General features: G+C 38.3%; 1 protein-coding gene across 1 annotated transcript; it reads left to right on the top strand.

Annotated features, from left to right (window-relative positions):
- Positions 1 to 430: 430 nt before the first annotated feature.
- On the top strand, positions 431 to 1,135 carry LOC145163678 (uncharacterized). The gene has a single exon (XM_079082483.1). The coding sequence runs from the start codon at positions 431 to 433 to the stop codon at positions 1,133 to 1,135; it is 705 nt and encodes a 234-aa protein (XP_078938609.1).
- Positions 1,136 to 16,792: the final 15,657 nt, after the last annotated feature.

The raw sequence follows: 16,792 nt of genomic DNA, 5'->3' as shown, positions 1-16,792 counted from the left end.
CAGTACTTATAGTGGCCAGCTTTAGTATAAATAGATCTTGTATTCTCAGTTGTAAGACACCACTAAACAGAGAGTATGAGAGTAATACTTAGAGTGAGTATTAGAGGGTTGTTTTCTTCCTTGTAATTGAGCGTGTAAGCTCTTTCTTTTGTTCCAGTTCAGAATAAAAGTTTGTTTCAACCCCAATAGTTCTTATGTTTTAGGGTTTCTTGTAGCCTTTAAACATATTCAGAACATTTTGTGTATATGAGAGCATAATTTGCAGTGAGGATCTCATTGTGATTGTTTCTTTGTAAAAAAGAGTTTATCTTTTTATGCTTTTTTTTCCAATATTACTTCAAATATGAGCTCAAACGAAGGAAAGTATAACCACACAATGGTGTGGACTGGGATCTACATCTCAATTACATCATTGTTTTGAATTCTCCCCATGGTAGCCGACTTGTTCAATGGCTTCCGTGAAGGAGAATTTTGGTTTCCACCCAAGTATTTCTCTCTGAACGCAGCTTCAATCACTACAATAAGTGTCATGAACATGATGAACCTCCCTATGCATTTGTATATGCAGGGCCAAGTAGCCAGGCTAGGAAGCATGGCGACTATGGCGTTCATGTCCACCATGGTGGCTAACATGCTCCTTTCTTTGGGATATATGGACAGCAAGACACTTGTTGCTAATGTCATAGGTGTTACTATTCCAATTATCATCGTAATTATGGATAGTTTTATGGAGCTTAATACTAGTGTTTTTGGCTACGTGAATTTAGCATACACCCTCATGGATATGCTAGTCTTCTTACTAATAATTTTGATTTCTGCTGCTATAGCAATTCCTTCTCTTAAGCTAAATTTAGAAGCCCGGTATCGAGCCACTAGCCAAAGAGTGTCAAGCAATCAACGTCCAGAAGATAGATTCAGTTTCGAGAAGCTGAGAGAATATGTGGAAATGCATCATATCTTGGCAGAAAATTGCGACCCTCAGTTTGCTTTGGCTAGTAGTCCATTATCCTCTACTCCTGGCTTAATTTGTGTACTTGTTTTAGTCATCTACATACGTGTGGCTGTGGAAGTATTGATAACAGATCATGAGAGAATGTCCGGATCTGGTTATAGATGGCACGGGACTACTGGTTAACTGTTACAATACAGTCTATTGGAGTTGTAGTGGGTTCCATTGCTCCGATATGTAGATATTTCATAGCCACTCGTTTGGAAACTTCTGCTGTCTTTAAAGTAGAAGAGTATTGGACTTTGAAGTTGAGCGAGTGGAAGAAATTCGTATCTCCTTTCTATCAAATGGCCGATCAAGAAATGTTGTCTTTAAATTGAAAAACTACATTCTCAGTCTTTGGATTGGATTTCAGAAGGGAATTGTTGTAATATGCAAAATAATAGGCATCATCCCCATCCACGTAGTAGTTCTTTTATGTGTTGCTTATTGTTCGTATTATTTCATGTCATTATAGAAGTTGGAAATCTGTGGTTTGCTCCACCCTTAAGGAGTGATTTCTTATTAGAATACGTGTATGTTACTATGTTGCGATGATTCTTAATGTTATATATGTATCTAGATATTTGACTCTTTGGATGTAGTGGCATGGTACTTGATGAGTCAGTTCCTGCGGTTTTTATATAAGAGTTATTGATTTTTCCCGTAAAATTATAGGTTGTATATTAATGGTATATATAGTACACAAATACAACAGAGCGTAACTAACTAGCCATACAAATAGAGATTTAAAACTTAAATAAAATCTAATCTAATTGTATTGAATTATCTCTAATACCCCCTTCAAGCTGAGAGGAGGAGGTCCAACACGAAGCTTGGCACGAAAAAGCTCAAACGAAGGTCGTGGAAGACTCTTGGTGAAGATATCGGCTAGTTGTAGATGAGTGGGAATGTATCGGGTGATCAGCTTACCAGAAGCAACAAGTTCACAAACAAAGTGATAATCTATGTCAATGTGTTTGGCGCGCTTGTGAGAGATTGGATTTTGACTGAGGAATAAGGCACTCTTATTATCACATAGAAGAGTAGGCACAGCGGTAGGGACAGCATGAAGATCACGAAGCAAGTTGGTAACCCAAACGATTTCAGCAGCTGTATTTGCCATAGCACGATACTCCGATTCACAACTAGAACGAGAAACTGTGGGTTGTTTCTTGGCACTCCAAGAAACCAGATTTCCACCAAGAAAAATGGAGTATCCATAGGTAGATCGTCGGGTTTCAACGCATCTGGCCCAATCAGCATCAGAGTATCCAAGCAATGAAGACGTTTTTGGATGTCGAAAATGCAAACCAAAGGAAATAGTACTCTTGACATATCATAGAATCCGCTTAACAGCTTGAAAATGATCATTAGTAGGAGCATGAAGAAATTGACTAACTTGATTAACTGCATAGGAAAGATCTGGACGAGTGATAGTTAGATATTGTAGCGCACCAACTAATGACTTGTAAAGCGTAGGATCAGGAAATAAATCTCCAGTCGATGTGAGAATCTCAGTTATTGACAAGGGTGTAAACACAGGTTTCACATCAAGTAGCCCAACACGAGTGAGAATATCATGAGCATATTTCGTTTGTGTAAGAAATAAGCCATCATCGATGTAAGAGACTTCAAGGCCAATAAAATCATTTAAAGGGCCAAGATCCTTTGTAGCGAACTCATTGTTGATTTTAGTAATGAACTGATTAATGAGCAGCTGGTCATTACCTGTTAAGATGATATCATCAACATACACAAGTAGATATAACAAGTTGGATCCCATTTTGAAAACAAAGAGAGAGGTGTCAGCTCGACTGCAAACAAAAGCAAGGTTAATTAAAAATGTGCATAACCGTTGAAACCAAGCACGTGGTGCTTGCTTCAAACCATAAAGAGCCTTTTTTAATCGACAAACATGATGGGGAAACCGTTGATCAAGGAAGCCCGGGGTTGTTCCATGAACACCGTATTAGTAAGATGTCCATGCAAGAATGCATTTTTAACATCAAGTTGGTGTAGTGGCTATTTGTGCATCACAACAAGAGATAATACAATGCGAACTGTAGATGCTTTAACGACCGGGCTGAAGGTGTGAGAGTAAACTTGACCTGGAACTTGAGTAAAACCTTGAGCAACCAATCTTGCTTTTAGACGTTCCACGGTACCAGCAGAGTGAAACTTTATCCGAAAAACCCATTTAGAGCCTACTACATTAGAAGAAATAGGACGAGGAACCAGCTCCCAAGTGTCATTAGCTTATAAAGCAGACATTTCTTCTTCCATAGCAAGAAGCCAATGGGGGGTTTTTAGCTGCTGACTTGAAACCTTTAGGCTCTTTTGTAGTGAACAATGCATGATGAAGTCCCTCATGAGCAAGATGAGACAAATCAGCAACATGTTTGGGTTTAAAAATACCAGCCCTAGCTCCTGTAATCATAGGGTGAGTGGAGGTAATAGATTGTTGTGTTGATGGTTGACCCGCTGGTAAAGAAGTTGTTGGCGGTGAGCATGGAGAGGGTGAAGGATCAACCACAGACGATTGAGGTGATGGCAAAAGTAAGGTGGTGCATCTATTTTCGGAAGTGCACAAGTTGGGACAGATTGTACAAGAGCGTGGAGCATGCACTGGTGTAGATGCATTGGACGTCACAGGTGACATGATGATGGAAACAGCAGAATCGATCACAGGTTCATCAAAATTGGTGAATACTAAAGTAGCACAATCTGATGTAGAGGTGGTACCAGAAAAAGGAAAGACCTGTTCATCAAATTGGGCATGTCGAGTTGTGTATATTCGATTTGTAGAAGGATCGAGACATCTATATCCTTTATATTGGGTGCTGTATCCAATAAAAATGCAGGCAATGCTTCTTGGAGCTAGTTTGTGGGCCGAGTAGTGACGCAGATAAGGAAAAACTCGACATCCATAAGCACGAAAAACATCATAATTAGGAGACATGCCAAATAAAACCTCAAATGGGCTTTTATTAGTTAATATTTTAGATGGAAGGCGATTGATAATATATGTTGCTGAAGAGAATGCATCCACCCAAAATGAAGCTGGAACATGAGCATTAAATAACATGGCAAGCCCGGTCTCGGTAATATGGTGATGCTTTCGTTCAGCCCGACCATTTTGTTGAGGCGTATAAGGACAAGAAATCCAATGATGAGAGCCATTGGCTGTAAGAATAGTATTCACATGATGATTAAGGAACTCAGTACCACCATCTGACTGAAATGTTTTGACCTTGCAAGAGAATTGATTTTGCACAAAGGTTAAAAAGGTGGACAAAGTGGTGGAAAAATCTGATTTGGCTTTAAGGGGGTAGAACCATGTAAACCGGGAATAATCATCAATAAAAATGACATAGTACTTATACCCATCTTTGGAGACAATAGGGGCAGGTCCCCATAAGTCACAATGCACCAAATCCAAAACATGTGATGATCGTTTTAAATTTTGATCAAAAGGTAATTTTTTGCTTTTTGAAAGAGCACATGATGAACAAGTAATGGGTTTAGGTAAAATTGAACTAGTAGATAAATATCCAGATTTATTTAACAAAGAAATACGATCAAAAGCTACATGTCCTAGTCTAATATGCCAAAGTTCATAAGAAGCTTTGTTGCATTTATTTCTTAAAGTAGCTAAAAAACTCATCCGTCCTCTCTCAAGCACATATAAGCCTTGATCAACGTTGCCCTTTGCTAGAACTTCTTTGGTTTCCCGATTCTGAATGACAAAGAACTTGTTAGAAAATAGAACATGAACTGGTAAATCATTTGTCAGTTTGCTGATAGAAAGCAAACTTTTGGTGAGATACGGAACAACAAGAACGTCTAAAAGTTTGACATCTTTAGTGACAGAAGAAGTTCCAATATGAGAGATGTGTGAGTAATTACCATTACCAAATACCACTTGTTCCTTTCCTGAATAGGAAGATGAAGAATCAAGATTTGTAGTAGAGTTGGTCATATGTGAAGAAGCACCAGAATCGACAAACCAATCCGGAGTGTTAACATTGCACTGAGCTTGAAAGGCTTGGGCAAGGTTAGCATCAACAGGAAAACCGTGAGTAGCATAAGTAGAGAGATCGGGACAGGAATTGGCATAGTGGCCATTCTTACGACAAAGTTGACAATGTGGGGGGCGTCTGCCTCGACCACGACCACCTGAGGAACCCCCCCTTGAGGAACTGTTCCGTCCTTTAGAAGAAGGATTAGGAGTGCAAGTACATTGAGTAGTAAAAGCAACTGGAGGGGGAGAGTTGTTCATGGAGGCAAGAAAGAGCTCATGACTCTCTGCTTGGCATAACAGATTACGGAAGCAGGGGCGGGGACGTACAACTCTTTAAGCTGTTGAAAACGTCTCAAAAGAAGACCCAAGCCCTCGTAAGAACTAATGGGTCTTATCCATCTCACTAACGGGATGGCCAATAGCGCTTAGTTGATCACAGGTAGCCTTAAACTTGCGACCATACTCAACAACAGTGGAGGAACCTGTAACGCCCGTAGATCAGGGCTAGTCAATTTAGAGACGATAAGCATCAAAAATGACTTTTTGATGGAAGATTATTTAGAAGGATTAATCTTAACCAATTTATAGTATATGTGTCAAGGTTTCCGAAAATATAAAGAACGCCGAAATCCGAGTTATAACGAAGAAGTTATGACCTGTCGAAGTTTCGCGACAGAACCGGCACGACACAGCGCGACGTAAATAGTGAATTTATGATAGAGCGATATTTGGAGTTAGCGATCTAAACGAAAGTCATAGAATACGTGAAACCGAGAGCGTGTATAAAAAGAACGTCCAAATCTGACTTCGTATGAGGAAGTTATGATTTTTCGAAGTTTCCGCTTAGCAGTGTACAGCCCGGAATTCGAATATTAGATCGAGTGGTTTTTAGCCGACACAATCTAAATGAGAATTGAAGATCTCATCGATAGTAGTGCAACGACGGAAAGACAGACGAAAACGGACGTCAGACGAAGGAGTTATGAGTTTATAACGGAGTTTTCCTGTCCCGGCCTACTAAAAATAATATAAAAAAATATAACAAAAATAAAGTCAAAATTAGCCGACAAAGTCTAAATGAAAGTTGTAGATCTTGTTTTTACCTACGCGTCGATATAAAGAACGTCGAAAACGGAGTTCGTATGCCAAAGTTATGGATTTCTGAAGTTCGGGGCGCGAAACCCCAAAACTGTCAGTGGCCACGACGTGGAAACAGTGCCCACGACGTGGCATGTTTTCTGACGCCTTCTGGAGCCTGACAGAGCAAGTGGACGATGACGCATGCAGTGACGACCAAGCCCACGACGTGGAAGAAGTGCCCACGACGTGGAAAATGAGAAAACAGCCCTATAAATAGATTTGAAGGGGTAGTCGTTTGTGGTTGCCAAATCTCTTCTCTCTCACCCATATTACCTTGATTTACGTGCAAAGAAGTACCCCCGAAGCCCCGGTATCATCCCGAGACCCGAAGCAAGTCCCCAAGCCCGAAGATCCCGTGAAGAAAAGAGTTTCCGAGCCGAAGCTTTGCCCGCAAGAAGTCCGGTGTTTGAAGATATCCCGGATTCATCGGAGAATTTCTACTTCTACAAGCCGTAGTGCTGTCCGATCATCTTCTGATCAAGTGAGTGTGTGGTTACTTTCTTCTAACATATAAATATGAAGTATTTGCTATGAAATACGTGCTATGTGTTTATATACTGTTGTTTATTTAAGATAAGTGTGGAATGGATGTTTTATATGGTTTTTAAATGAGTTAAACTGTATATGCATTTTATATCTACTAATATGTTGGGTAGAACATGGGTAGATAAGTGATGTGGTATGAAAGATGTAATAGATAGTCTTAGCAGATGCGCTTAATAGTAAATGTCATAATCCTAGCAGATGCGCTAAATAGTAAATGTCATAATACTAGCAGATGCACTTATAGGATAATCCTGGCAGATGCGCTTATAGGATAAGGTCGGCAGATGCCCCAAATAGAGAATGTCGTAATCCTGGCAGATGCGCTTAAAGGATAATGTTGGCAGATGCGCCTAATAGTGTATGTCGTAATCCAGGCAGTGGCGCCCAATAGTGTATGTCGTAATCCAGGCAGTGGCGCCTAATAGTGAATGTCGTAATCCTGACAGAGGCGCTTAAAGGATAAAGTTGGTAGATGCGCCTTATGTAGCAATGGATTTTGTGCCAATTCCTTAGGTCAATCCTTAGGAATGAATGAATGAAGGATAGTTGATTCTTAGGGTAAAACCTTAAGAAATAAAGAAGATAATAGGGATGGGTAATTGGGTTGATTATTTGATGGTTGAATATAATAATTATATTATTGTGGGTCGAAAACCCTATATGCTCACCAGGCTCCCAAGCCTGACCCACTCAGTTTTCTTTGCATTACAGGTAATGGCACAAGAGTATAAGTTGGTGGACTTGACGAGAGGTTTTGGATTATAGATCAGTAGTTATAAATAACTGTTGTAAGGTCTATTTTATACTGTTTATGCTTTTGGTCTGTATCGGAACATGACATCCCGAGATTTTGTTATTTAATGAAAATACATTTCTTAAAAGAAATGCTTTGATAAATGGTTATCATATTTTGTTTTTGGGACAAATTCCGCAACTGTTTTCTTTAAAGGATAACTCTGATTTTAAAACAAAGCATAAACAAACCGGTCTTTTCTGGCCGTGAAATTGGGGATGTCACAGTTGGTATCAGAGCACTAGTTTAAGCGAACTAGGAATTTGTAGGATTTCTAGACTTAAACTTAGAATGCTAAGCGATGATTGTGAGATGAGTGTCTACCATATTTTAGACACGAGCACTAATATATTTTAGGAAAGATGCCTAAAATGCTTTTATGTGCTAAATGATATATGTTTGCCATATATGATATTGTTTGTTCGGATCTATGGTCTGATGCCGACCGGATCTGGAAACCTTATGTGTTTAGGATTCTAAGCGTACGACTACGATATTAGAACTAGCATGTAAACGTTTCAGAGTGATAAGGATGATTTGAATATCTATCATGAGTGAGGATCTAAATTCACCTTATTCGGTGTATAGATCAACAATGGTGAGAACGAGAAGTGGAGTTGGAAACGCAAACGAAAACAGGAATCAAGCACCTGTGATTGAACCAGTAGTTGTGGCAGCAGCAGCACCTGAGCCAATGACAATGGCTGGTGTACAAATGATGATTCAAACAATGTTGGATCGTCAGATGGAAGAAACTAAACGTCTGCTTCAGCAAAATCGTGAAGAACTTTCAATACAAATTGAAGAGCCCGAAGTGAATGGAGGGCGGTCAGAAGGAGGAAACTTGAGTGGGATTATCGGTAAAGCCGACCCACCGTTAGTTAGACAAAACCACCAGGAGGGAGGAATTGATGGAATTGGATGCAAGTACAAAGACTTTTTGACTTGCAAACCATCGACCTTCACTGGAAAGGAAGATCCGATCGGAGTTATGGATTGGATCTCAGAAATGGAGCTAGCCTTCATGACGTGTGGTTGCAGAGGCAAGTTGCAGACCACTTTCGCAGTACGTCAGTTCAGGGGTGGAGCTTTTCGTTGGTGGAACACTCTGGGGAAGACCCTAAGCCCTAATGAGCCACTGCAACTGACATGGGCAGAGTTCTTGGTGCAGTTCAAGCGTAAGTTCTGCTCGGCCCAAAATCTACTAGAGTTGGAGAACAAGTTTCTGACATTAACTAAGGGCAGCATGTCAGTCGATGATTACACCAATTCCTTTACAGACAAAATGGAGTTTGCTTTGCGCATCGTCCCAGATGAGCTGACGAAAGTTGATCGATATGCAAAGGGACTCCCATGGGAGTACGCTGTGCCAGTACGTCAGGTACCTACTCTGGAGGCAGCTATTTGGGCTGCCAAGTCTGTTGAGGACATGATCAAGGGAAGAAACGCCAGCAAGGTTGAAGTTGGCGAGAAGAGAAAGTTGGAAGGAACTTCAGGGTCCAATGAGAAAAGAAAATTCTCGAAGTCTGGAGGGGGAGGAGGAGATGAAGCAAGATGGTGCGATAAGTGCAAGGAGAAGCACTCGGGAAAATATGGCGTGGAGGTGACATGTTTCAAGTGTGGAAAGCATGGGCACTACGCCGATGATTGTATATTCAACAAAAAGGTATGTTACGAATGTAATGAAGAGGGGCACTTCAAGCAAGACTGCCCAAAAAGGAAATGAGCTATGAAGCAAAATGCGCCACCAAAGGCAAGAGCATTACAGATGATCCTTGACGAAGCAGACAATAATGCAAGGAATCACGAATAAGGATTTCATATCCAAAGATCAAATTATAAAGTAACATATGGTGTAGCCTATTAGAGGCATAGTATAGGGTGAACTTGAACTTTTGTGTAATAGTTTCAAGAATTAATATGAACCCTAGTTTTGTTATCTGATGTGTTGAATGATTGTGTGATTTTCGTGTATGGTGACTTGGATCGACTGTGGGACAATACTTGGGATGAGTATGAGTAGGTGTGAATAGTAGTAGAGATCTATACTACTGGAAGCACATGACTCACGCTTGGATCAGGGAAAGTCACAAGGTTACCAAGAAGCTAGTAATTGATTCCGTTTTATTCAAGTCTGTCATTACCATTGTTTCGGTAATGACTAGTAAGATGGTTGTTATTCCGACCCTAGTGGTCATATCAAATTGAGTCCGACTACGATGAGTTTGTTACATGGTTCGGAGGACCGAGTTCGATGTAGCATCTGAATAAAGTCAGAAGGTTGAAATTAATGTGATTGATAGTATCGCGCTCATTGTTAAAAGAAGTTTGTAGCTAGAAATGCTACATGCTAAAAATGTGATTATATCACATTAGAATATGAAGGAAGGTATATTCCATTTTGAAATTTGACTCTAAGAGACTTGAATCAAAGCGTTGCATCATATGATGAAGGTCATTAAAACATGACCCGTCGATCTGTTATAATAGATAAGGGGAAGTACTTATCCTAAGAAGAAGAAGGAGTCCTCAATAAGGATTTATTTTGTAACTTGTACGTTACGATTGAAAGTCCAACCTAGTACGAAGAGCAGGTGCAAGATTGAGCATCATGGTTATTACTTAGGATGGAAAGATAACGTATGGAATCATTATGCAAGTCCTATTTTCGTTGATGATTCCGGGACGTAATCATCCTAAGGGGGTGATAATTGTAACGCCCGTAGATCAGGGCTAGTCAATTTAGAGACAATAAGCATCAAAAATGACTTTTTGATGGAAGATTATTTAGAAGGATTAATCTTAACCAAGTTGTAGTATATGTCTCAAGGTTTCCAAAAATATAAAGAACGCCGAAATCCGAGTTATAACGAAGAAGTTATGACCTGTCGAAGTTTCGCGACAGAACCGGCACGACACAACGCGACGTAAATAGTGAATTTACGATAGAGCGATATTTAGAGTTAGCGATCTAAACGAAAGTCGTAGAATACGTTAAACCGAGAGCGTGTATAAAAAGAACGTCCAAATCTGACTTCGTATGAGGAAGTTATGATTTTTCGAAGTTTCCGCTTAGCAGTGTACAGCCCGGAATTCGAATATTAGATCGAGCGGTTTTTAGCCGACACAATCTAAATGAGAATTGAAGATCTCATCGATAGTAGTGCAACGACGGAAAGACAGACGAAAACGGACGTCAGACGAAGGAGTTATGAGTTTATAACGGAGTTTTCCTGTCCCGGCCTACTAAAAATAATATAAAAAAATATAATAAAAATAAAGTCAAAATTAGCCGACAAAGTCTAAATGAAAGTTGTAGATCTTGTTTTTACCTACGCGTCGATATAAAGAAAGTCCCGAAGCCCGAAGATCCTGCGAAGAAAAGAGTTTCCGAGCCGAAGCTTTGCCCGCAAGAAGTCCGGTGTGTGAAGATATCCCGGATTCATCGGAGAATTTCTACTTCTATAAGCCGTAGTGCTGTCCGATCATCTTCTGATCAAGTGAGTGTGTGGTTACTTTCTTCTAACACATAAATATGAAGTATTTGCTATGAAATACATGCTATGTGTTTATATACTGTTGTTTATTTGAGATAAGTGTGGAATGAATGTTTTATATGGTTTTTAAATGAGTTAAACTGTATATGCATTTTATATCTACTAATATGTTGGGTAGAACATGGGTAGATAAGTGATGTGGTATGAAAGATGTAATAGATAGTCTTAGCAGATGCGCTTAATAGTAAATGTCATAATCCTAGCAGATGCGCTAAATAGTAAATGTCATAATACTAGCAGATGCGCTTATAGGATAATCCTGGCAGATGCGCTTATAGGATAAGGTCGGCAGATGCGCCAAATAGAGAATGTCATAATCCTGGCAGATGCGCCTAATAGTGTATGTCGTAATCCAGGCCGTGGCGCCCAATAGTGTATGTCGTAATCCAAGCAGTGGCGCCTAATAGTGAATGTCGTAATCCTGGCAGAGGCGCTTAAAGGATAAAGTTGGTAGATGCGCCTTATGTAGCAATGGATTTTGTGCCAATTCCTTAGGTCAATCCTTAGGAATGAATGAATGAAAGATAGTTGATTCTTAGGGTAAAACCTTAAGAAATAAAGAAGATAATGGGGATGGGTAATTGAGTTGATTATTTGATGGTTGAATATAATAATTATATTATTGTGGGTCGAAAACCCTATATGCTCACCATACTCCCAAGCCTGACCCACTCAGTTTTCTTTGCATTACAGGTAATGACACAAGAGTATAAGTTGGTGGACTTGACGAGAGGTTTTGGATTATAGATCAGTAGTTATAAATAACTGTTGTAAGGTCTATTTTATACTGTTTATGCTTTTGGTCTGTATCGGAACATGACATCCCGAGATTTTGTTATTTAATGAAAATACATTTCTTAAAAGAAATGCTTTGATAAATGGTTATCATATTTTGTTTTTGGGACAAATTTCGCAACTGTTTTCTTTAAAAGATAACTCTGATTTTAAAACAAAGCATAAACAAACCGGTCTTTGCTGGCCATGAAATTGGGGATGTCACATAACCCTTGTTTAATTGACGAAGAAGATCTTGAAGGGTTTGCATCCGTTCTTGGGAGTCATGACAATAGGCACATTCAAGAGAGACCCATACCTCTCGTGCAGTTTGGAGACCAATAGTTTCAGTCATGGCTTCTTCTGATAGAGAGGATTGTAGAATAAGAAAGGCTTTTTGATCCGCCTCTTTCCAGGTAAGAAATTCAGGATTGGGGGCAGATTTGCCCTCAACGTGAATTGTCGCTGTAGGAGCAACTAGGGTTCCATCAACATGATCAACAAGTTGTTGGAAAGACAAGAGGTGAAGGACCTGATTTCGCCAAAGCAGGTAATTGGTGGAATTGAGCTTCACCGTGAGAAGATGAAGGATAGTAGCGAGAGAGAAGGGTGTTTCTGATGAGCTGCCGGCCATGGAAAAGAAGGGGGAATTTTAGGGTGGGATCGTTTATAAGGTTGATACCATATAAGAGTTATTGATTTTTCCCTTAAAATTATAGGTTGTATATTGATGGTATATATAGTACACAAATACATGTAACTAACTATCCATACAAATAGAGATTTAAAACTTAAATAAAATATAATCTAACTGTATTGAATTATCTCTAATATTTTAGAATCATGCTTAGTCTAAATTGAAATTGATCAAGTGAAAAAATGAATGAAAGATAACAAAATGCATGGTGATTTTTCTCCTTTAATTTTCATTTACAAAAGGTCTATATCAGTATCTATTTAGCACAAGGTTGCAACATGCCTGCATCATTGGATAACACAACATAAATAACATGTCGAAACCGGGGAATTTTATGTAGTATGAACTTGGGAGGATAAATATGAATGAATGCTTAGAAAAATGCTGTATTACAGTGCAACTCTGAAAACTTAAGAGTTCATTATTAGTCAATTGAATTTAAATATGGCCTATCATGGGTTCTTGCGGAGAGCAGCTATCTTCAATAAACATATATAAAAGGAAATTATAATTAGCAGAAGGGCTTACTTGAATGAGGAAAAATCAAGCATCCCAAATGGACCACATTCTATTTTAGGAAAGGGAAGTAAGCTTTTTAAGTGAAAGATGGACAAAAGCAAAAAGATGGTCATGCATGGTCCCCTTAGCAATATGTTTGGAATTTCGATAAAAGAAAATAAAACTTTTGGATAGTGAAGTGAGCTACAGCGGACAACATTCACTTCTATTGGACATTAGCATCGATGCTAATAAAGTGAAAACTTTACCTTATTTTTTTAAGATTAATTCTATGCGTAGCCCATAATTACTTGTATCTCCTCATCTGAGTGTCTTAAGTGTTTGATTTTTTAGAATGATGGGTACATAATAGTAATTTTTTTTAATCTTTCTTTTGATCCTTTGGTAGACGCACAACAAAATGAAGACGATCTCCTCACACCTCAGATACCTCTATTGCAACTTTGAATATTATAAGACTATACATCTAGCCTTTCTTTTGTAATACCTTTGTTAATTATTTCTCATTTGACTATTGCTTCTGCTTGAGACATGAACTCGATAATATCACACAAAATCAAAAACCATTTGCAGCTTTAAAATATGGGAACCATGCATGCTTTCTTGCTTTTCTTTTGAATTCTCCATGCTTACTTTATAGTTTGTACGAATATAGCTTATAGATGATAGTCACCTTACATGCATGCCATCTCATACCATGCATTAATTACTTCATGAATCTCCTTTTACACCGGAGGGTGTCGCCGAGACCACCTCGGTATTACCTTGTTGGGTCGGTAAACACCTCACCACAGTCTCGGCATGCAGGTGTCAGCCCCAACTTCGTATATTCTTGCCAAAACCATGCCACCCTCTCTCTCCATTTAATTTAGGACAGCTTTTGCAAAAAAAAAAATCCGGTTTTTAACTAACTACTATAAATAAAACTTAGAAAGATCGATCATTCTCTGCCACTCCTAATTCAATTCCTCCCTCAAACAAACACATATTTTGTAGTACTTTCAATTTCATTACTCTTTCACAATGTCATCTTCAAACTTTCTCAACACTCCCAACAACTAAAAAACACCCACCCGACCCCTATTTTATCGACCACAAATGGATCGGTCATTTTATTCATCACCAATATATACCATTATGGTGGTATGGAAAAATATTATCCACCGTATCCAACCCACTTCCAATCTTATCCCGACCCCAATTCCAATTTCAATCCTAACCTTACCCCCAATTCTAATCTAAATCCTAACCTAACACCCAATTTCAAATACAATCCCAACCTGACAACCAATTCCAATTCCAATTCCAAACCAAATTTAACCCTTTTGAGAATGTAGCCGAAACCCAATTTTGATCCCAAACCGAGCCTCAATCAAACCCCGAACTGGAGCCCCGACCCGAGCCTCAACCCCATACCAAAAAAGGGAAGGCCCTAAACATTTCTTGTACCTCGATGGAAGAGAAAACTTTAACATCAGCATGGGTCGATGTACTTGTGGACCCAACGTTCGACAACAACCAAATAAGGCCAACTTTTTAGTGAAAAGCAATGGAACACTTCGTCGTTGAAATAAAAAAGGAGAGTAACGAACAAAAGATCAACTATACAGAAAGTTGAGCAATATGAACAAAGTTGTTCACAATTTACAAGAATTGCATCTAATGTCTAGAGTTTTGTCACTTTGGCGTCACAGATATCACTAAATGCATATATTCCACAGAATATACCATGTAATAATTATAATATTCATATAAGATGTCATTGATAATCAATAAAATTGATTTATACATTATTACTATTACATATTTTATTGTTAATATTTAATGCATCTCTAACAAAATGAATATATGACCGCGTTTGATAAAATTATGGTAAATGAAAAATATAATTTTTATTTGTTGTAGTTTTGTTTGGTTAAAGATAGTTGTACTTGTGCATTTTTAAAATGGTTTTGCTTGAAGATAATAATAATAAAAGAAAAAGGACTAGGTCCCGCCGATATAAAAAAATATCATAGTTTCAGTAAATATATAAGTAGAGATTAAACATATAGGTACCGTAGAGATGGAGACCTATCATCTAATGAATAATCAAAAATTAATACAAGTTTAAGCAAATATATTAAATAAAAACAAAAAATATTAGCAAATCAAACATAAATTAAACACAACAATTATGATAATTTATAACAAATCTATTTTTTATTATAAGAAAATGTAGTTTAAATATTATATATATATATATATATATATATATATATATATATATATATATGACTAAACTAGCCTAACTAACTAACTATTTAACCAATTTTAGTTACAAGAGTAAATTACTGAAATCGTCTCTGTGGTTTGGTCAAAATTACGTGTTTAGTCCCTAACTATTTGTTTGCACTCAAAATGTCCTTATGGTATGATTTGGTTTCATTTTTTGTCCCTGAAAGACATGAAAAGACTATATCGCCCTTTTTTCAGGGTTTTTTTATTTATTTGTTTATTATTTATTAAATTAAAATAATAAATTAATATATTAAAGAAAATGTTTATTCAGATTGTCACCATCCCACCCGCAACCCATTATCACTTCGCATCGGACTCTCTACTCCACCTTCTCTCTTTCCTGCCGCCTGTCACAATTGCACCCTCTCGCTGGAAACCTCCTTCGTCGTCGCCTTCGAACAGCCATCCGCCACTGCAAGTCTTCATATCTTACCGTCTGAAGAATCAGCCATCGTCCATCGAACAACCCACAACCATTCACGACCGTAAAAAACCCACACCATCCACTGTTGTAAAAAAAACTCACAAACATCCACCACAATATGTAATCCTCAAGAATCTGCCATGGATTTCATTGCCTTCTTCATCACCACCGGTGATTTTTGACTTTAAGATGAGGGTTTGATTTTACACCATCGTTGTCGTCTCTATACACTATCGGATGTAATCATGAAGAATATGCCCTAGGTCAATCGATTTGCTTCTGTGACGATGAGGTTTTTGATTTCACACCGTCGAACATAAAATCCAAGCCCTAGATTTTGTTGCCTTCTTCATCACCACTGACGACTTCACCTGAAGAGTCAAAGTCCAAGCCCTAAATTGCCACCGCCATCATCTGAAGAGTCAATATCGGACAATCTCGTCGTTGTGCATCTAGGCATCACCAGATTTAATCTGTTGTTAGGTTTTAAGTTTTAGATTAGCATTTGATTTTCGTTTCAGGTTTCATATTTTTTTAGTTCCAGGTTAGGATTTCATATATGTATTTGATCAGGCATCAATATTTTTCTTTTTTATAGGATTTGATTTTAATTTGTGGTTTGAAATTATGTTTGGGGTTTGGTATTTTTATTTTATTTGAGCTTTGATCTGTTTTTTGTGGTAGTTAAGAGTTAATTTCAGTTTCACTTTTCAGTTTAGCTTCAGTGGAGGTGGAGATCGTGGTGGTGGTGGTGATGGTTGGTGACAGTGGTGTTCGATGGTAATGGTGTTGGTCTATGGAAGTGACAGTGATTGTGTGGTGATATATGTAATGCCCGCAGATCCGGACTAGTCAATTTAGAGACAATGAGCATCAAAAATGAGTTTTTGATGGAAGATTATTTAGAAGGAATAGTCTTAATAAATGTTTTAGAATATTTTACAAGGATTACGTACATATAAAGAACGCCGAAATCCGAGTTATAACGAAGAAATTATGGCTCGTCGAAGTTTTACGTCAAAACCGACACGACACTTGGAGACGTAAATT

The sequence above is a fragment of the Lactuca virosa genome, chromosome 3, assembly GCF_052849685.1.
Source record: "Lactuca virosa cultivar CGN04683 chromosome 3, Lactuca_virosa_CGN04683_v6, whole genome shotgun sequence".
Lineage (NCBI taxonomy): Eukaryota > Viridiplantae > Streptophyta > Magnoliopsida > Asterales > Asteraceae > Lactuca > Lactuca virosa.
This window is presented reverse-complemented; position numbering and strand designations above follow the sequence as displayed.

Excerpts from the sequence above, each read along its gene's own strand:
- LOC145163678 (XM_079082483.1), top strand. The coding sequence starts at position 431 with ATGGTAGCCGACTTGTTCAATGGCTTCCGTGAAGGAGAATTTTGGTTT.